Below are 21,324 nucleotides of genomic sequence, written 5' to 3' on the forward strand. Positions count from 1 at the left end.
CATTTCTCTACATATGGTTATAATAAGCGAGCCCCAAATAAGACTTTTGGGGCAGTGCCTGGTGATTGATGTCAATGGTGTTGTGTCTCTTACGTAATGTTAAGATTGATGGCCTGCACTAAGTGGATTTATTTAAACAATGTTTAGTTTGCCGTTCATCAAAATAATACCGTGTCTAATGTGTCTGGGTGCTTAGTAGCAGGCCTAAATATTTCTGTGTGGCTTGGAAAAATGCTGGTTGTGGGTTTTGCTGAAAGCGTAGTGAAAAAACCAGCAAAACTGGCTTTGGGTGACAGGAGAAATATGCATACCCTAGGAAACAGCGACTTCACAATGCCTCCTAAGAGAATCTGAATTACACTGTTCACTGTTTTTATGGGTTGTAGATAGGAAAGACGGTATCAGCGCGATAAAGACGGGTGTCCTCAACGATTGAGCCAGTAGATACAGCCACTGAACAGCTAAAATTGGATGCAGTCCCATTCTTACCAATGCCCTGCTATAAATGCTTGCATTTAGCATTTTAATGGGAAAACAAATCCTTCCTAACAGCCCTTCATCTTAATCCCAATGTTTATGTTGATGTGTCTTCCTTGATAAGATTGGACCCCATTCTTACATTTTGTCCTGTAGGCAATTTCAATATTTCAGTCTCAGTATTTATTTTTGATAGAGGTTTAAATGCCCATGCTCCAGTTCCTTAATAACTTTTGTCTTTTTTTCCTTCCTTCTAGCATTTTTATCACAAGTACAGGACCCGCTTTTCTGGATCAATGATTGTTGATCCATTGGTGGTGACAACAATTGACCAATTAGCTTCTAATCTAAGAGTGGTGGCCCAAGGTCACCCATTCATCCCTAGAACTCACTGTTTTCTGATGATTGGCCCAAAGTCACCCACCCGACTTTCATTCCTAAGGCGGGACTAGAACTCTCAGTCTCCTGTTGATTGGTCCAAAGCCACCCAACTGGCTTTCATGCCTAAGGCGGGACTAGAACTCTCAGTCTCCTGGTGATTGGCCCAAAGCCACCCAACCAGCTTCCATGCCTAAGGCGGGACTAGAACTCTCAGTCTCCTGGTGATTGGCCCAAAGCCACCCAACTGGCTTTCATGCCTAAGGCAGGACTAGAACTCTCAGTCTGTTGGTGATTGGCCCAACGTCACCCAACCGGCTTTCATGCCTAAGGCAGGACTAGAACTCTCAGTCTCCTGGTGATTGGCCCAAAGCTACCCAACCGGCTTTCATGCCTAAAGCGGGACTAGAACTCAGTCTCCTGGTGATTGGCCCAAAGCCACCAGTTGGCTTGCATGCTGAAGGCGGGACTAGAACTTCCAGCCTCCTGGTGATTGGTCCAAGGTCACTTAGCTGGGTTTTATGCCCAGAGTGGGACTAGAATTCACTGTCTCCTGGCGATTGGCCAAAAGTCACCCAACTGGCTTTCGTGACTAGAACTCACTGTCTCTTGCTTTCTAGCCTGGCACGAGACCAAACTCAATTATCCTTATTAATTTCCACCACCTCAGTTGCGTATGACTCTGTGCAAGAAGAATGTTAATACTGTACAATGAAAGACATGTACAGAATTAACTTTACAAGTATTTTTCTCCCTTCCCACCCCCTGTGTATTTTTGTATTCCTGTTCAGTAAATACAAAGTATCTTATTAAACCTTTGTATCCAATATTTGCACACTGCTGTATATTGCAACATTTAATGCTATTTCTTAGGTTAATCTGCATATTTTTCCCTAGAATATATATTTTTTAAAAAATACAGGAACTTCATATCGTATGTATATACAGGCAGTCCTCGACTTACGACCATGATTGAGCCCAAAATTTTCTGTTGCTAAGTGAGACATCTGTTAAGTGAGTTTTGCCCCATTTTACGACCTTCCTTGCCACAGTGGTTAAGCGAATCACTGCAAGTTGTTAAATTAGTAACCCGGTTGTTAAGCGAACCTGGCTTCCCCTCATTGACTTTGCTTGTCAGAAGGTCGCAAAAGGGGGAATCACATGATCTTAGGACCCAGCAACCGTCAGAAGTATGAATCGGTTGCCAAGCATCTGAATTTTGATCACCTGACTGTGGGGAAGGCTGCGAAGGTCGTAACTGGAAAAAAAAAACAGGTCATAAATCACATTTTTTCAGTGGCGTTGTAACTGTGAATGGTCACTAAACGAACCCTTGTAAGCCGAGGACTACCTGTGTAAGCAATATTCGGAGGGGAGAGAGTGGCATTGATACTTGTCTGTTTTCCTGCCTTGACTTCTTTCCTTTAATGGAAAACAGAGATTGTGTAGTAGGGGTGTGTGATATGATAAAACCGCGTAGCTGAATCAGCCACACAATAACAGAGACTGTGTTTCGTTGTCACTGAGAAGGTCAGTTCCGAATAAGCCTCCAAATTCCCTAACCCTATGGCCAAATTTGTAGAGTAAGGAGCGAAATAGTAAATCCTCTTTTAAGTTGAATCTTGCAGGATTTTTTTTCTTATTTTCATTTAGCATTCAGTTTCCTCGTGCAGAGGTTTGTTGGGAACCAAGTAAATATCATACATTAAGCTTAGGTAGAAATATTTCTCTGTTCCTCTCTACTTAATGCCTCTTTGTTGTACTGGAGAATAAATTTTGGGATACGCTTCATTGCAGTGTGTAACCAATCCCCAAAATTACAGAATAATAGAATGGGAAGGGACCTTGGAGGTCTTCTAGTCCAGGGCTTTTCAACCAGTGGTACGGGTACCACCTGTGGTACATTGGCACCTGGCAGGTGGTACGCGACCATCCTAGAAAAGTGGTAGCGGGGGAGGGGAACGAGCTGAACCAGTGGCAGCACCGCACAAGCCTGAGCAAGAGACGGCTGGAGCTGCAGGGCTGTCAGGGCTCAGCGGAAGCGCCAGGATCAGCGCTTCTTCGGGGCTGTCAGGGCTCAGCGGAAGCGCCAGGATCAGCGCCAGGCTCCAGCTGGAGCTCAGCGCTGATCCTGGCGCTTCCGCTGAGCCCAGAAGAAGCGCCGATCAGCTGGAATGTTGCAGCATCTCCAGGGTCTTGTGATTTACATTCAGATGCTTGGCAACCGATTCATATTTATGACGGTCACAGTGTCCCAGGGTCATGTGAAGTGACCAAAACCTGCTGCAACCACCCAGCAGACGGGAGGGGGGGAATAAAAACCAAACACCCACCCCACCACACCCCTGCTGCCAATCCTCAACAGAAATGCTCACAACAATGAAAACCTCGGACAGGAGGAAGAGCGCCGCCGGGCAGGCAGGCAGGTGTCTTGCTCGGTTGTGGCTTGGGGGGCACTTTTTTCAGTGCCATTGTAACTTCAAACAGTCACTAAGCAAAATGTGATAAGTTGAGGACTACCTGTACTTCATCACTTTTTTCCTTTCCTTTCTTTTTTTTTTGGTCCTCAAGTTTTTGACACCTTGCCAGGTGACTGGTGGTCCTCGGATGTTGCCATATCCTAAAAGTGGTAGAATGGGTGAAAAGATTGAAAAGCCCTGGATTAGCCCAACCCCCTGCTCAGGCCATGACAGTCCAGACTTATCATAAAAACCTCCACTGTTGGAGTACCAGCAACGTCTAGAGGCAAGCGGTTCCACTGATTCATTGTTCCCATTGCCAGGAAATTTCTCCTTAGTTCTAGGCTGGTTCTCTCCTTCAATTAGTTTCCATCCGTACTTCATACTTTTCCTATTTGTTTAAGGTTGCTAAGCACAACGCCAAGGTAGACACATAATAAAAAATGCTGGCTGGTGTGGTTTTGGCAAGACCAGACATAAATCAAATCCAGCTGTTGCAAATGATTGTCAGGAATAATTGGAAGATGATGTATCTATATTTCCTGCAGGTGTGTGCTGGTTAAAACCTGTTGGGTGCAGTTAATTAAAACTCTTCATAATTTATGTGCCCTTAAAATAGCTTTATTCGGTTTTGTACTAGGTGCTTCGGATGAAATGGACTACATAACAAAAATACTATCTGACGTTCGTGCTGAAACAAGTGCAGCTGAAAAGCGGCCCAGATGTAGTTCTCAACTTACAACAGTTTAGTGACGGTTCAAAGTTACAAGAGCAACGAAAAAGGGGACGTATTAACCTTTCTCACTCTTGCAACCCTTACATCTCTGTGACGGTTGCAGTGTCCCCCGAGGGTCACGCGATCCCCTTTTGCGACCTTCTGACAAGCAAAGTCAATGGGGAAGCCGGATTCACTTAACAACCGTGTGTCTAATTTTAACAACTGCAGCGATTCACTTAGCCAATGTAGCAGGAAAAGTTGTAAAACGGGGGGGTGGGGGTGGTGGAAACTCCCTTAACAAATTTCTCACTTAGCAACACAAATTCTGGGCTCAACTGTGGTGTTAAGTCGAGAACGACCTGTACCGGTATGAATCTGGTGTATTTTCATACTTTTTTAAAGAAAACTTTTCCCAGTGTCCCTAGCCTAGTAAGCAGCTGAGTTAAATTTGATGGCTCGTGAAAATAGCTGGAGATATGCCATGCCTGCAGGAGATGTTAAGTTCCTCCGTGTTTTATTGAAAAGAATAAATTCCCGGGATTCTCAGCTAAAAATCATTCATTTAGATTTATACTGTACTGAGGTCTGACTGTGGAGCCCTTGGGGCCTTCTAGCTCTACTTGTAGACATTTCATTACCCAACCAGGTAACGTCGTCAGTGCGAGGAAGGGTTGGGTTTGCTGCTTGTTTATATGGCTCTATTGATACCAGATTGCTCAGTTTGAATGAGTAACGTGAAACTATTAATTCTAAAAAGTGCCTCTGTGTGTGTGTGTGCGTGTGTGTGTGTGTGTGTGAAATATGAAGAAAAGTAAAACAGGAGAAATGCCCAGTTCCCCTTATTGCTAAGCAATATTGCTGACTATGCTCTCTGACTCCAAAGCAGCTGATTTTTACTTAGCAACTAAGTTCCTTCTTTGCATAGCATCAGAGACTTGATCAAAACAAGACAGTTTTCCATTCTCCCCCCACACTCCCCCAAAAAGTAATCAGAACACAAGAGTTGTACTTCAGAAGAGTTGCTTTGGTGTATTATTTTGGTTGATCGCACGGCCATCCAGATGTTTAGACTCGGTTTGGCAATTTTACCATCTCTTGATTGCTTCCTAAGGACCTGGGAGAGGCAGATGTTGTTCTTTGATGGTCTTTTTTTTTAAAATCCCATTTATATCCCGCCCTTCTCCGAAGACTCAGGGCGGCTTACAATCTAAAGCACAAATCAATTGTGCTTAGCAATAGCCTTCATTCTATGTATATGCCTGCTTATTAGGGCTTTCACACACACCCCGAAGCGGCATTTTTACAAAGTCGGCTTATTGCCCCCAACAGTCTGGGTCTTCATTTTACCTACCTCGGAAGGATGGAAGGCTGAGTCAACCTTGAGCCTGGTGGGACTCGAACCTGCACTAATTGCAGAAGGCTGGTGTTACTTAAGGAGGCATCAGCCCACTGCTCCACCAAGGCTCTTTCTTTAAGGATACTGTTGCAGGATCTCAACCAGGGGTCTTCAAACTTGGCCCTTTCACGACTTGGGGACTTCAACTCCCAGAATTCCTCAGCCAGCATTGCCTGGCTGAAGAATTCTGGGAGTTGAAAGTCCACAAGTCATTGAAAGGGCCAAGTCTGAAGACCCCCTGATCTAAAACTGTTCCAAATAAAGCTGCTTTTCGCAATTGGCTGATGGGATTTTGTCAATGCCCGTGATGTTCAAGTGGTGTTTTGTGATTGCACCCAAGGCGCCTGTTTCTATTGGACCTCCTTTGCTTTCTTCTGCCACAGTCGTTCTGTTTCTATTTGCAGCTTTGCGTCTTTGGCAATTTTCTCCAGTTCTTCCTCTTCTCTTCTGTTGTCTCCAGGTCCTGCCACATCCACTATCCAGACTTCGTTTGTCTTTCTTATCGACAGTTGTTGGAAGTCCAGGGTTTTGTGTCTTTGCGTTCTAATATCCCAGGGCACTTTAGCGTCTTCATTTTCTGTTTTGTGGTCCCACCAGTTCTTGCTTACAGCCAAGTGCTATTTCTTGCAGATCTTCCAAGGCACCATTGCTGCTATTTTGTCATGTTGTTGTTGGTAATCAGCCTGTGTGGTCTTCTTGCAGCAGCTGAAGTGTTCTACTCTGTCTTCAGTTTCTTTGCTGTCTTCTCAATTTTGGCTTTGTATGCATTTGTTCCTAAGGCTTGGCCTTACGCATCCAGAATTAGACCCTCCGTCTCTTTCTTCAACTTTCCTAGTCTTAGCCACTGTCAGGACTTATAATCTGTTTTGCCAGGTGTTTTTTTTTAATGGCCTGACCAGATATTCCTTGGCTATTCCATAATTTTTCCTATTCTTCATTTGGTCTTTCTCGTAGGCCAGTGTTGTGATTCAGGGTCAGCCTGTGGGTTCGGCAGTTGGGTCGGACGACTCAGAGGAGGAGGAGGGGGGTGTTGGAGAGGTTGCTGAGCGGGTTGGAGAGCTTGATGATGAGAACCCTCAGCCAGGCCCCTCCCACCTGGTCACGACGCAGACCCAGCTGTGTGAGCCTGACAGCGTGGATGAAGATGACCCACAGCTGGCCCTGTTCAAGGACGCCCGACGCAGGAGGCAGTCAATCAGGAGTAAACAGAGGAAGGCAATGGGGCACCTCGGAAGGAGGCAGAGAGAAGCCACGCCCTGAACTGTATAAAAGGGAAATGCGTGGGAGAGCTGGTTTGCTGAATAGTTCCTGTTTCATGGTTCGTGTTTGCTCTCTTTGCTCTGTTTATGTTTTTATGTTAATAAATTTGGCAGGCTTAGTTCCAGCCTCTTGCCTTCTTGTAAAAGGGGTTGTCCCTGCCTTATCTGCAGGGCCGGTAGCAGGCTGGTACAGAACAGCCAGTTTGATCTCTCCAGTATTCAGTAGACCTTCATGATTTACTCGCTTCAGTGCATTTTCTTCACTATCCTTCAGATATTCTACAAGGGCTTTTTTGGTCAATGTCTGGTCTTCGTATCCAGGTCTTCTAGTTCTGCTTGAATCCATTCCATTCTTCCCGTTGTGTATCTACTAGTTGGAATTATCCAGGCGTTCATTGCTTTGATATTTCCTCACTGAGTTTAGACTTTAAAGTCTTCTTCACTCTCTTGGGTGTATTTAGTACTGGCCTTTTTCTTGACTTTGGTTTGCCTGATTTTGCTAGTTTGAAGGATGCCCAGATGCTTCTTGAAGTGATCTCCCAAAAGTCCTTTTTCCTCCCCAAAAGGCAACTGGACTTTCTTGGATTTTTTATTTTTTATTTTGCTTTGAAAACGTTTCACTTCTCATCCAAGAGCTGAAGAAGCTTCTTAACCTGGGTGAATGAGAAGGTCCGTAGATATTTGTAGCCATCTTCGTCATCCAGATCAGATTTCCAAAGGACGTCTTGATTCCTTCAAGGTTTACAATTTTTCTTACATTGATGGTGATTGTGGCACATTTATCCGGTCCAAATTCCGTGTCAGTATCTTGACTGTATATATGGACGGTGTTGAGCAGTGATTTTATTTCAGATGGTGTTTTGCCATGCAGCATCGGATCGTCATGGAAAGGAGGTGGGATGTTTTTCATGTTGATAATACCAATGTCAGCACTGCTGATACAGGAATCAATGCAATGAAAGGCAACAGTAATGACAATGAGTCTCCTTTAAATATTCCTCTCTTGATATTAACCCCTTCCAGTGTCTCACCATTGACCAGCAACCTGTTGTGATTCAGTGTCAGCCTGTGCTCCCAGCAGCTGAGTCCGATGAATCTGAAGAGGAGGAGGAGGAGGGGTTAGGAGAGCCTTTGGTGTCGGAGGGAGGTTCTGATGCACTGCAGGACTCTCAGCCTGGCCCCTCCAGTCATGTTCCTCATGAGGCCCAGCTGTGTGAGCACGAGGTGTTGGACTTAGATGAGTCACAGCTGAATCTGTTCAGAGACGTTAGAAGCAGAAGGCAATCCAGCAGAGCAGAGCAGAGAAAATCAATGAGGCAACTCAATGAGAGGAGGAGAAGGCAGTGAGACTGATAATAAAAGGGGAAGGTGTGGGCGGGGCTGGTTGCTGAAGGCAACCGTTTGAAGACATTCTGAGAGAGTCCTGGTCTGTTCTTGTTACTTCTGTTTAACTCTTGTTTGATATTTTGATTTATTTTATTGAAGGAAATATTCTATTGCTTTTTTGTTTAAACTGTAACTAAATTTGGGTTGGGTTTTTTCTAGCCTATTGACTGTAAAAAGGAAAAAGGGGTTGTCCCTGACACACAAACAGGGCCGGTCGTAGGCTGGAACAGAACACAAGCATATCTTCCATGGTGCCATCAATCTTTGCACAAACCTTCTGATGTTTCTACAGTCTCCTGTTATTTCCAGGCATTTGATTATCCGGGGAAATCAGACAGCTTCTTATAATCAAGCCAAGCTGCGATCAAGTTGGTCTTCTAGTTTCATGCTTGGTCACCCAGTCGGCCAAGCCTTTAGACTGTGTTTGACATTTTTATCTACCTATTATTATAAGGAAGCCAGGCTGCCAAAGAACACGATGGCTGGATACTATCAAAGCTGACCCCGGCCACAGCATAGAACAAAGAAGTAATGTGTCATGGCTGCCATTTGGCTAAGCTACGCCTTGCAAGCTGACAGCCTGATATTAGTAATGGGGGGTGGGAAGTTGCTGGGAGCAGGACAAGTAGTATTGAAACCAAGCCACTCCGTCCCGTGAGAAGCAGCAGAGGGTTGGCTGGGGAAAAGGGAAAGGTTTTTGGGGTTTTTTGGAATTAGTTTTATTCATTTGTAACACAAAATGTGAAAATACAAAAGCAAATAGTAGGGGACAATAGTAGAAAAAAGGAAAACAAAAACGGTGTGAAGAAAGGGAGGGGAAGAAACAAAAGGCCTTGACTCCCGACTCCCTCTGTTGCAGTAAAATCAGACATTAAAATCAAATGCCAACTTTTTACATTTCCATAGTCGTAGGCGCTAGCCATTTCTAGATCGGCAAATCAGCCTAATCGGTAAAACCCAAAATCAAAGTATGATTTTTTTTTTCTCCACCTCAAGCACAAAGTCCAGAAACGGTGGAAACAAAAAGGGCTTAACGTTCTTTTCTTTTATCAGCACAGCCAATCTGGCCATCTCTGCTAACTCCGTCAGCTTTTCTAACCCTTCGTCCGTGGTGGGAATCGTGGCATCCTTCCACTTTTATGCACAGAGCAATCTTGCTGCCGTCACCTTATTTAGAATCAGAGTTCCAATTCCCCCCTCCCCAGTTCTCTTTCTGTTAGACCCAAAAGGGAAAGTTACCGTATTTTTCGGATCATAAGACGCACTTCCCCCCCCAAAAGTGGGGGGGGGGAAACGAGGGTGCGTCTTATGGTCCGAAGGTGATCCGTATGGCCAGCCCCAACCTCCGCAAGTGGAAAGCAAGGGAGATTGCCAGGAGCACAAATCGGCACGTGCTGAGAAACGCCGATCTCGCGCTCCTGCAATCTCCCTCGCTCGGTTTCAGCTTCCTTTGCTACAAGAGAAAGCAGGCTGAAACGGAGCGAGGGAGATTGCCAGGAACGCGAATCGGCCGATCTCGCACTCCTGCAATCTCCCTCGCTCGCTTTCAGCCTGCTTTCTCTTGTAGGAAGGGAAGGTGAAACCGAGCGAGGGAGATTGCAGGAGCGCAAGATCAGCCGATTGGCAATCTCCCTCGCTCCGTTTCAGCTTGCTTTCTGCAAGAGAAAGCCGGGGCCCAGGGCCGCCTCTGCGGGTACTGCTCTAACGCGGAGAGGGAAGGACAAAGAGGGAGGGAAGGAAGAAAGGAAGGAAGGAAAGAAGGAAGGGACAATGGGAGAGGGAGGGAGAGAGAGAAAGAGAGAGAGAGAAAGAGAGACAGGGAGAGAGAGAAGGAGAAAGAAGTAGGGAGGGAGAGAGAAGGAGAAAGGGAGAGAAAGAGGGAGAGGGAAAGAGAGGGAGAGAAAGAAAGGGAGAGAGAGAGAGAGAGAAGGAGAAAGAAAGGGAGGGAAATGGAGAGAAAGAGGGAGAAATAGAGGGAAAGAGAAAAATAGGGAGAGAAAGGGAGAGGGAGAGAAAGGGAGAGAGAGAGAAAGAGGGAGAGAGAGGAGAGAGAAAGAAAGAGGGAGGGGGAGAGAGGGAGAGAAAGAGAAGGAGAGAGAGAAATTAAATTAGTAACATGATTGTTAGGTGAATCTGGTTTCCCCACTAACTTTGCTTGTCAGAAGGTTGCAAAAGGCGATCACATGACCCTGGAACAATGTGACATTATAAATATGAATCAGTTGCCAAGTATCCAAATATAAATCACGTGACCCTGGGGATGCTGCAACGTTCATAAGTGTGAAAAATGGTCATAAGTCACTTTTTTCAGTGCCACCGTAACTTTGAACAGTCACTAAGTGAATCGTTGTAAGTCGAGGACTATCTGTACTTTATCATTTTTTTTCCTTTTTTTTTGGGGGGGGGTGTCAAGTTTTTGACACCTTGCTGGGCGACTGGTGGTACTCGGACATTGCCTTGTCCTAAAAGTGGTACAATGGATGAAAAGGTTGAAAAGCCCTGTTTTAGTATACCGGTACTATTTGGTTCAGAATATTTTTTTTTCTTGTTTTCCTGCTCTAAAAACTGGGTGCGTCTTATGGTCAGGTGCGTCTTATGGTCCGAAAAATACGGTAAGTGCGCGAAAAACCCAGATCCAGCCTTGCTTCTTCTGTAACCACTTTAGCTTTAGTAAAGTATGCAACAGTGGCAAATATCTCTAGCTTGGGTGTAGGCCAGGGGTAGGCAACCTTGGCTCCCAGAATTCCTCAGCCAGCCACGCTAAGGGGAAAGGGAGAGGTTTCCAAGCTGAGCCATGCTGGCTCAGGAATTCTGGGAGTTGAAGTCCACGAGTCATAAAAGAGCCAAGGTTGCCTACCCCTGGTGTAGGATGCTTGTGGGTTGGTTTCTGAACATTTCATTACCAGGCTAGGTAACATCTTCAGTGGAGTATAGGGCAGTGATGGCAAACCTGTTAGAGATCGAGTGCCCCAAAACCGCCCCCACCTCTCTGCCCACCCCCGCTCTGCATCCATCCCACCCGCAGGGCCACCCACCGCCGCCACGGTCCGCTGCAGCAGATCACCCAGGCAGCCCACCAGTGCCATGGCAGCCACACCCTCTGCCCGCACACTGCAGCATCATCTTCGTGTGACAGGGCGTGAGGGCGGAGTCTTGTTCCCACTGCCTGGCTGCCATGTCTTTGGCTGCGCTGCTGTGCGTGGACCGTGCTCAGGGCTGACTCTCGGGGGGGGGCTGCTGGTGAGGAGGGGGCCGTGGGGGAGCAGGGCTGGGGCGATGGCACACGTGCCCACAGTGAGGGCTCTGAGTGCCAGCTCTGGCATGCGGGCCATAGGTGTTGTGATTCAGGGTCAGCCTGTGGGTTCAGCAGTTGGGTCAGATGATTCAGAGGAGGAGGAGGGGGGTGTTGGAGAGCTTGCTGAGGATAGCCTTGAGGCTCCGCAGAGCCCTCAGCCATCTGGTTATGACGCAGACCCAGCTGTGTGAGCCTGACAGCGTGGATGAAGATGACCCACAGCTGGCCCTGTTCAAGGACGCCCGACGCAGGAGGCAGTCAATCAGGAGTAAACAGAGGAAGGCAATGGGGCACCTTGGAAGGAGGCAGAGAGAAGCCACGCCCTGAACTGTTTAAAAGGGGAATGTGTGGGAGGGCTGGTTTGCTGAAGGCAACCGTTTGAATAGCTCCTGTTTCATGGTTCGTGTTTGCTCTGTTTGCTCTGTTTTATGTTAATAAATTTGGCAGGCTTAGTTCCAGCCTCTTGCCATTTTGTAAAGGGGTTGTCCCTGCCTTTTCTGCAGGGCCGGTAGTAGGCTGGTACAGAACAATAGGTTTACCACCACAGGTATAGGGCAGTGATGGCGAACCTTTTAGAGACCGAGTTTCCAAATGGCAACCCGAAACCCACTTATGTATAATCGGGTGCTGGGTGGGCGTGGCCCTTTGGGTGGGTGTGGCTCATTGGGTGGGTGTGGCCAATTGGGTGGGCATGTCTGCGGTGGTAACAGCAGACTGGGTGGGACTAAAAAGTTCAATCAATCAATTCCAACTTTGCAAGATCTTTTCTTTTCCTGTGAGAAGTTGAAATTGATTGATTGATTGAACTTTTTTTTTTGCACATGGCGGTGGAGGCCTAAAGCGAAAAGGTTTTATAAAACACAGCTGAAGGCCTAGGACTGGGGCAATGGGGCGCGTCCCCACAGAGAGGGCTCTGCATGCCACCTGTGGCACCTGTGCCATAGGTTCACCACCACGGGTATAGGGGATGTCAGTGTCGGCGTTCTGTTTATAAGGGCTTCAGGTGTGGGTGTGTCGAGTGAGGGCCTTGTGATGGGTCAGGTGTGAGTCATCGGTGAGAGGCTTGTGATGGGTTTTGTGATGGGGAGGTTAGATCAATTCAGGGTCCTTGGGAAGTGAACTGCTGGTGGGGGGGAGGAGGAGGCTTGCGTGGGTTGGTTGGGGGGTCACTGTTGTCTCTGGTTGGCTGTGATTGATTTGGATTCTAAGGGGGGGTTTGTAAGCTGATTGTTTGTCTGTGGACGGAATTGCTTGTGGAGTGCCAGGCTTCAGTGAACTCACAAGCGTGGCAGGTGGCAGCGTGGCCAATGATTCTCTGTCTTGCTCCAGTTGTACTGGTGCTGTTCGGTGTTGGTGTGGGTAGAGATTAAGGATTTGGGATTGTGGCGTTTGACGGCAAGCCGGTGTTTGTGGATCCTGGTTTTTAATTTGTCCCACGTAGAACTGGTTGCAAAGTTAGTAAAGTGTACTTTTGGTTTATCATGGACCAGGAGTCTGTCTTTCCTAACTGACCGAGTTGGGGTGGTTGACGTTGCATGAGATCGGAAGCGGAGAGACCTGAGCTATAGAATCGCCAAGAGTTTGACTCAGCCAAATGGGTGCCAACATCATCATCATCCTTATTATGGATGGCTAGACAATTCTTATTGTTATTGCTGCACAGTCAGTCAGATGCTGCTGCTGCTATCATCATCATCATCATCATCATCATCATCATCATCATCATCATCATCATTATTCAGTACCTGATAATTCTGACTTAAGTTTGATACTTTTGACTTTTACCCTTCCCAAAGAACTCAAACCGTGTAAAGATATTGTTGCTCTGAGTGAAACAATTTTTTTGTAACTGACGTTTTGAGATTTTTTTTGCCCTTTCTTCTTGTGGCACCACCCCACTTTGGCACCGCAACTTGCTTTCTTTTTCCACATTTGCTCAATCTCTGTCTAACAGTCTTTATATGTTTATACACACACACACACACACACACACACACACACACACTTATCATGATAGCTTTCAGTGAACTTTTTAAGATGCCAGGACACCTTCCCCTGCGTGCATAAACGAAGTGCTACGTGGGTGGGGTTTCAGTTGCATAGAGGAAAGTTCCCAGCTAAAATAGCATTTCCTATTTTTCTGAGTTTGATCGTAGAAGAGGGGGCGGCGTTATGGCTGGGTATTCCCCCTCCACGAAGGAGGTGAAGATTTCACCTCGAAAATGAAGGATTTTATTGCATCTTGTGTATATCGACTGCTCATTTGACGAGACAGGTGTCCTCGACTTACGAACAGAGGTGGGACCGGAATTGCATTTATGTAGCAAGAAGATATCTGGAAGTATATCTATGGCCCTAGTGAATGCCAGGTTTTTTTCTCCAAGTGTCTCTATTTTTCTCAAGGAGAAGGGAAGGGAAGAAGGGAAGGGAAGGGAAGAGAAAAGAAGAGAAGAGACGAGAAGAGGAGAGGAGAGGAGAAGAGAAAATAAGGAATGGAATGGAATGGAGAATAGAGAATAGAGAATAGAATAGAGCAGTGGTGGCCAACCTATGGCATGCGTGCCAGAGGGGGCACTCAGAGCCCTCTCTGTGGGCATGCACACCTTGCTCTTTGGCTATGTTTTCGTAGGAAAAAGCCATTTCTCAAGCCCCTTCCTAGCCAAAACAAGCCTCCGGAGTGAGCGCGCTGTTTTCAGCTTTGAGTTATATCAAATCTGACACCAGAAACAGACTAACGGATGACCCGAGTGCTGCATGTGTTGCTCTCAAAGTTACAAAGTATAAGCCAAGGTTAGACAAATTATCAGCAAAAATCACATGAATTGTTCAAAAGCATGCCAAATGCAAACTTTCACCTTTCAATAAAAAGTTGTTTGTATCATTGAAAGCTTTGTTATTGTGTTTTTCTTTTAAGACAAAAGATGTTAATGTGTGAGTTGGTTTTTTCTAAACTAAAACCTCAGTATTCAGATTAAATTGCTGTGCTGGCACTTTGCGAGAAATAAGTGGGTTTTGGGTTGCAGTTTGGGCACTCGGTCTCTAAAAGGTTCACCATCACTGGAATAGAATAGAATAGAATAGAATAGATATTGGAATGAATAGAATAGAATAGAATAGAATAGAATAGAATAGAATAGAATAGAATAGAATAGAACAGAATATAGAATAGAATAGAATAGAATAGAATAGAATAGAACAGAACAGAATAGAGAATAGAATAGAATAGAATAGGATAGGATAGGATAGAATAGAATAGAATAGAATAGAATAGAATAGAATAGAATAGAATAGAATAGAGTAGAGTAGAGTAGAGTAGAGTAGAGTAGAGGAATGGAGAATAGAATAGAATAGAATAGAATAGAATAGAATAGAATAGAATAGAATAGAATAGAATAGAATAGAATGGAATGGAATGGAATGGAATGGAATGGAATGGAGGAATGGAGAATAGAATAGAATAGAATTAGAATTAGAATTAGAATTAGAATTAGAATAGAATAGATATTGGAAAATTAGAATAGAATAGAACAGAACAGAATAGAATGTTTCTTATGATCACAGACCAGAATTGCAACTAGAGGCATGTTAAAAAAAAGAGTAAAAATAAAGGAAAAATACAGAACAGGGTAAAAATATTGCCATTGGTAGTGGGTTCAAGAAGCTGTCGTAAAGGCAGACTGATTTGCAACCCTGTTAATTGCTTTAGCTTGTTGTTTGCGGAACAACGCTGGATTCTTGGCACTTCAGTGCTCTGTTTTTCCCCCTTCTGACTGTCCCCTCCCAAAATCAGACGGCAAGGAGAATAAAAAAAATCCAGCTGCATCTTGAGCCAAGCTCATGCGAGCCCTCCTCTTTGCTGGGAATGAATTTTCTGCTTATCACTTCCTGTGAGCTGCAGTAAATCCAGAGGACCTGGCAGTCACCCCCCTGAAGTTTCAACGGTGAACGGAGCATGGAGGAAATGTGGAATTTCTCCATGCACAATGAAAGGAAACCTTGTAAGAAATAGATCCAAATGCAAAGCTTTCCGAGCTTTCTAGCTTGTTTTTTTTTTAAAACTTTTTTCTTCTTCTTCTTCCTCTTTTTGCATGCAAGCACCCTTTGCAAGGCTTGTACTGGTTACTAATTTGTTAGGAAACAGTGAGGTCATTTACATGAGGATTGTGCCTGAATGACAACTAGGTTGCTGTGTTTGCCAGTGGTTTAGAGAGGATTTCAAAAGCCCAGGGATGAAATTCCAGTGGAAGAGGGATGGCTCTGTTGAAAAGAAATTTTTTTTTATTTTTTTTTATTGAAAAGTTTTAAAATACAATTTTCCTTTAAGAATCCCCCCTTCCCCCTCCCTCCTCCCCCCCCTACCTCCCCCCCTCCCCCCCTCCCCGAAAAGAAAATTTTTTATCAGGGTTCAGTCCTAAGCTGGGAATAAACAAAATGGAGACTGCTTTAGAAAGAAGGCTGCAGTTTATTGAAGAGGGGAGCCAGACAGAAAGATGGCTGTGGGAAAGCTGACCACATGTAGCTGGGAATGGTGGGGTTTTATACCTTCTTGAGCTTTTGTTTGGAGTTGTTCCTGTGGCATGAACTTTGACCTGAGTCCAAGTGTGCCTCTCTGTTATTCTGATAGTGGTGGATTAATCCTATTTATTTCCCAAGGGTCACATCCTGCTTCCCTGGGGCTGTGGCTGATGACTATGTCCTGTGTTGGATTATTTGGTGTGGGGGGTTGTTGATTCTAGAGATCTTTGTCTTTCTAATCCCATCAGCTCCAAGCTTCCTGGCTCCAGTCTTTCTGACAGGTTTATCACATCTGCATTTCTGCAGACCTGGTTTTATTTGGGGCAGAGAGAATTGGGGTGGGGATTGGTTTCTGCCATTAAGATCCTTTGGGGAAATATAATATTCTGCCTTTTAATATTCCCCAACATATTCTCTCTCTCTCTCTCTCTCTCTCTCTCTCTCTCTCTCTCTCTCTCTCTCTCTCTCTCTCTTATCACAGTATCTCTGTTCATTTAGTTGGATCCGTTTAAAAACAAGTGCTCAGAAAAGTAATGACGGTGGCTTTGAGCAGGGGGTTGGACTAGAAGACCTCCAAGGTCCCTTCCGATTCTGTTATTCTATTGTTCTGTTATTCTGACCTCTGCTGGGTAGGGCTGAATTGCCTAGCATGCTATTATATCTACATACATGTAGTCCTTGACTTACGGACACAATTGAGCCCCAAATATTTATTGTTAAGTGAGACATTGGCTAAGCGAGATTTGCCCCATTTTATGACGTTTCTTGACACAGTTGTTAAGTGAATCACTGCAGTTGTTTAAGTTAGTTGCCAAGTGAATCAGGCTTCCCCATTGACTTTTCTTGTCAGAAGGTGGCAAAAGGGGATCACGTGACCCCTGGGACACGGCGACCGTCATAAATATGAGTTGCATATTTGCAACTTGTATTTGCAAGTGTCTTGAATTTTGTTGCCAAGTGCCTGAATTTTGATCACGCGACGGTCGTTAAATATGAAAAACAGTCATAGATCACTTTTTCCAGCGCCGTTGTAACTTCAAATGGTCGCTAAGCAAACTGTTGTAAGTCGAGGATCACCTGTGCTTCAGTTCAGCGAATTGGTTTACTGTCCGAGACCAATAATTGAAAACATGCCCTTTGTTTTCACAAGGTCACACTGCCTCTGTGAACTCCACCTAAAGAATTAGGACTCTTCTTTTTTATGTATTCTGAAAAAGAATTCCGCAGAGGGTGGAAATTATTGAGTCCATGGTTGTGTGCCAAAACTGGACATTGGTACGTTTTTCACGTGAGGACCTATATTTTGGGTAGCATTTGTTTTATGGTTGTGTGAAATCAAAAGAGCCAAAGTCGTAGCTTTGGACACTTTGCTTCAATCAATAAATGCAAAAGTCACGATAAATCCTGTTCATTTTGAATTTTCTTCTAGGCTGGTGGATGACAGATGTGTGGTTCAGCCCGAAGCAGGCGATCTTTGCAATCCACCCAAAAAATTCCGAGGTAAGCCCTTGTTGGAATTCATTGTTGGAATGTGTTTCCATGCAACAACTACAGTAGTATTCAGCCAGCACTTGGTGGTATTTACAAGTTTGGGTCTATGGTATAAACTCTCTGCTCTTTTGTCCTCAGTAGAGTTTCCTGCTTCCTGTTAGAGTTAAGCAGTTGAGCAGTAAAGCACATGGTGACTGTATTCGTTGTTTGCTTTGTAGTGCTTGATATAAACAGAATTTCTAGCGGCACTGACAACATTAAAAGGACATTGTAAATAACAACCAATTGTAACAACTGCCATTGTTACAATTGTTTTTATTATTACTTATACTAGAACCGAGATTCTCAAAAGATAGAGTCCTTCCAAGTGAGTTGGGAATATACCGCCAAGAAATTCCCACCAGTAGTTGCCAGGATAATTGGGAAGTCTGAGTATTTCTACTCTGACATGCTTGGGCAACATTAAGGGGGAAGCTCGTTCTGAATTGTTGTACAGATAGTCCTCAATTGCAACCATTCGTTTAGCAACTGTTTGAAGTTACAACAGTGCCAAAAAAAAAGTTCACTCCTCAAGCTTACAACTGGTTCTTGCACTTATGACTGCAACCTGCATTGTCATCTGATTGCAATTTGGTCATTTGGCAACATTTAACACCGGTTGTAATGTCCTGCGGTTATGTGACTGCTATTTGTAACCTGGTTTCCAGCAGAAAAGCACCACTTGTAAGAATGGCTTCACACTTATGAGTGCGGATTCACTTAATGACCAGAGCGATTCATTTAACGACTGTCATGAAAATGGTCGTAAAATTGGGTCCGACTCGACTTAGGACCACAGTGGGGAAATTTCCGCCTCAATTGGGGTCGTACGTCGGGGAGTCTCTGTAGAAGCTTCTAAGAGGAGAACCATATAAGCAGAGGGGGTGGAAAATAGGAGCTCACAAAAAGCTATAAAATTTGCTCATCAGAAAAAAGTGCTACCTAATTCCTTTTGTTTCTCCGAGCTTGTTGTCTGTGTCTCTGCTGTTGATCAGTAAATATTTTCTTTCTTTTTGAATCTTAAAAGCCACACAGTTATGTATTTGGAAAGGTTTTACAAGGTTGACTTAACTAGTTGGACTGGTGGCAATTTAGGTGTGCCTAACAATTTCTTAAGCATTAAACGGTTGCAAATTTTACCTGTTTCCATCATAGCCAACCAATCCACTTACAGCAGCAAAGCCAGCACCCCACACATCCCCACCAGTATTTATAGAGAGACGGCAGCTCCGATCACGCTTCGCTCACACAAGCACAAAACCAAAGACACCAGCCTGAAGATGACGAGTGGGACCTTGTCGAAATGTCGCCAAGACACCCTCAAATTAAGGGAGACTGATATGCATTTCAAACTTATTAGTTTTCATCAGTCAGCCATACCCTTCTGAGATTCGAACCTGGGCTGATTGCACATTAGGCAGTTGTTTTCACCTCTAAGCCACAGGCTCTCTCTCGCTTTGTTAGCTGAGAAGCAAGGGGAGATATGTGTCAAATGCTTGTTAACTATTTTTAGATTACCTTGCTAGGCCCCAAACATGGGACAAATCTTTATTTCCTGTGTCAGCCTAACCTGAAGGCCATCGACAGGCAGTAGTCACACCGGTGACAGCTCATATTTGTGTAAATTTTTTAAATTGCTAACAAAGAATTAAGGGAGACTGATATGCATTTCAAACTTATTAGTTTTCATCAGTCAGCCATACCCTTCTGAGATTCGAACCTGGGCTGATTGCACATTAGGCAGTTGTTTTCACCTCTAAGCCACAGGCTCTCTCTCGCTTTGTTAGCTGAGAAGCAAGGGGAGATATGTGTCAAATGCTTGTTAACTATTTTTAGATTACCTTGCTAGGCCCCAAACATGGGACAACTTATTAGTTTTCATCAGTGATGTGCAATCAGCCCAGGTTCGAATCTCAGAAGGGTATGGCTGACTGATGAAAACTAATAAGTTTGAAATGCATATCAGTCTCCCTTAATTCTTTGTTAGCAATTTAAAAAATTTACACAAATGTGAGCTGTCACCGGTATGACTACTGCCTGTCGATGGCCTTCAGGTTAGGCTGACACAGGAAATAAAGACTTCAGCTTCGTTCTCTGGGAGAAGTGTGTGATAGTGGCTGTTTTTTCTTCTTTTTTAAAAAAAGAAAGTTTAAAAAAGAAGAAAAAACAGCCACTACCACACACTTCTCCCAGAAGAACGAAGCTGAAGTCACCAGCCTGAGGATGACAGATGAGATTTCGTCGAAACGTTGCCCTGATATCTCCAATTCTACGTGGGGAAAAACCCGAATGACCAAAGATCTACACACACACACACACACACACACATATATATATATATATATATAATACAATTCAATAGTACTTATTCAACAACGAGTTGTCTGAGTTTATCATTCACTCATACAACTTTAATTCCTAATCCTTTATTCTTTTCTCCAGCCATTGATAAAATAAGTCGCAAGTCTGATCGTATTCTGTTTCTTCTTTTTCTCTCAGCCTCAGTCTGTCCATTTCTGCACATTCTAGTATTTTTTTTTTAAATTATTTCTTCCTCTGGTGGCAATTCTTCATTTTTCCAATATTGTGGCGAACATGATTCTTGCCTCTGTCATCACATGTAAAATCAAATATATGCTCTCTTTATCAATCTTTTTTCAATTGATAACCATCTCGTATCAGCAGAAATTTGGGGCTCAGTTCTATCGTAAGTAAGTGCCTGTAAATGTTTTATTTATTTGCAAAGTGAAAATACAAAAACCCAACAAAGGGGGGGGGAAAGAGGGCCTAACAAGAACCACAAAGACAAAAAAAGTGTGTGAAACAAACTGTCAAACATACGCATAAAAGAGGAGTCCCCAATTATCGGGCTGTGGCCTTTTTGGAACTGGGCCGTGCGAGAGGCAAGCCGATGCGCGCACACAGCTCTCTTCACCTGAGGGGCACCCCAAAGTTTTCTCTCTTCAACGACTGCGGGGATCCTGCAACTGTTTGTAAGTGTGAAAAATGGTCATAAGTCAGTTTTTTTCAGCGCCGTTGTAACTTCGAATGATTGCTAAACAAACTGTCCTAAAGACTACCTGTATCACATTTATTGCACCTGGATTGCAATATTTTTTGAGCCATCCAAAGCAGTGAATTCTTTGGGGGGCGGGGGGGGGGAGCTTCATTTTCATGCAGGAAAGACAAACGGTCCGGTCCGTGTCGCAATAGTTGCTTGTTTTTGCAACCAGCTACCTAAGCTGACCTTTGTGCAAAAAAGCAAAAACACAAAAAACAAAAGCGAACGAGAGGAAAGGAAGAATGAGCTTGGGACGTGGTGTTAGCAGTTCACAAAAACTTTCTCTTCAATGCCCCTTCTGTGCTTTATTGTGCAAAGAGAACAGCAGAGGAGAAAAAGGAAGTCATTTGCATGTATTTTTCGAGGTTTTTCACTAGGGAAGCCGTTTTGAAAGACATGGAAACTGGGGAAAAAAACACAAATATGCAATGGAATCCTCCTCCCCCCCCCCAGGCTGCCCAACTTCCTAGTAATTGTTCCCTAATAAATGCATTGATGTCAGACCAGCGTTTTCCCCTTTTCGAATTTGTGAAGCTGTTGTCAGGCATCTGGAATCTGATCAGGTTGGGAGCTGTTTTTGTGCATTTCCGTGCATGTAGGCTTGTGTGTGAAAACCACGTGCCTAGAGTCACAACGGCTACCAGACCCCCCAAAGTTTCAGCTGGTTGGGAGGGGGACGCTATGTCTGCAGAAGGAGGTGAGGAAAGGGAAGAGGGTAGCCAGGATTGTGCTATGCACAGATAGTCCTTGACGTACGACCGCATTTGAGGCCAGAATTTAACCTCACCAGGTTAAGTGAGTTGCATCCAATTTTATGACCTTCCTTGCAAGCGAATCAGGCCGTTGTTAA

General features: G+C 44.5%; 1 protein-coding gene across 3 annotated transcripts in view; it reads left to right on the top strand.

Annotated features, from left to right (window-relative positions):
* ITPR2 (inositol 1,4,5-trisphosphate receptor type 2) overlaps positions 1 to 21,324 on the top strand; it is a 182,328-nt gene that overhangs the window by 15,758 nt on the left and 145,246 nt on the right. For all 3 annotated transcript variants that reach the window (XM_081330822.1, XM_081330820.1, XM_081330821.1), the window contains exon 2: positions 17,313 to 17,383. In XM_081330822.1, coding sequence (XP_081186948.1) covers positions 17,313 to 17,383 — 71 coding nt within the window. The remainder of the gene's footprint in view (positions 1 to 17,312; positions 17,384 to 21,324) is intronic.

The sequence above is a fragment of the Vipera berus genome (genome assembly GCF_964194415.1).
Source record: "Vipera berus genome assembly, chromosome: 6".
Lineage (NCBI taxonomy): Eukaryota > Metazoa > Chordata > Lepidosauria > Squamata > Viperidae > Vipera > Vipera berus.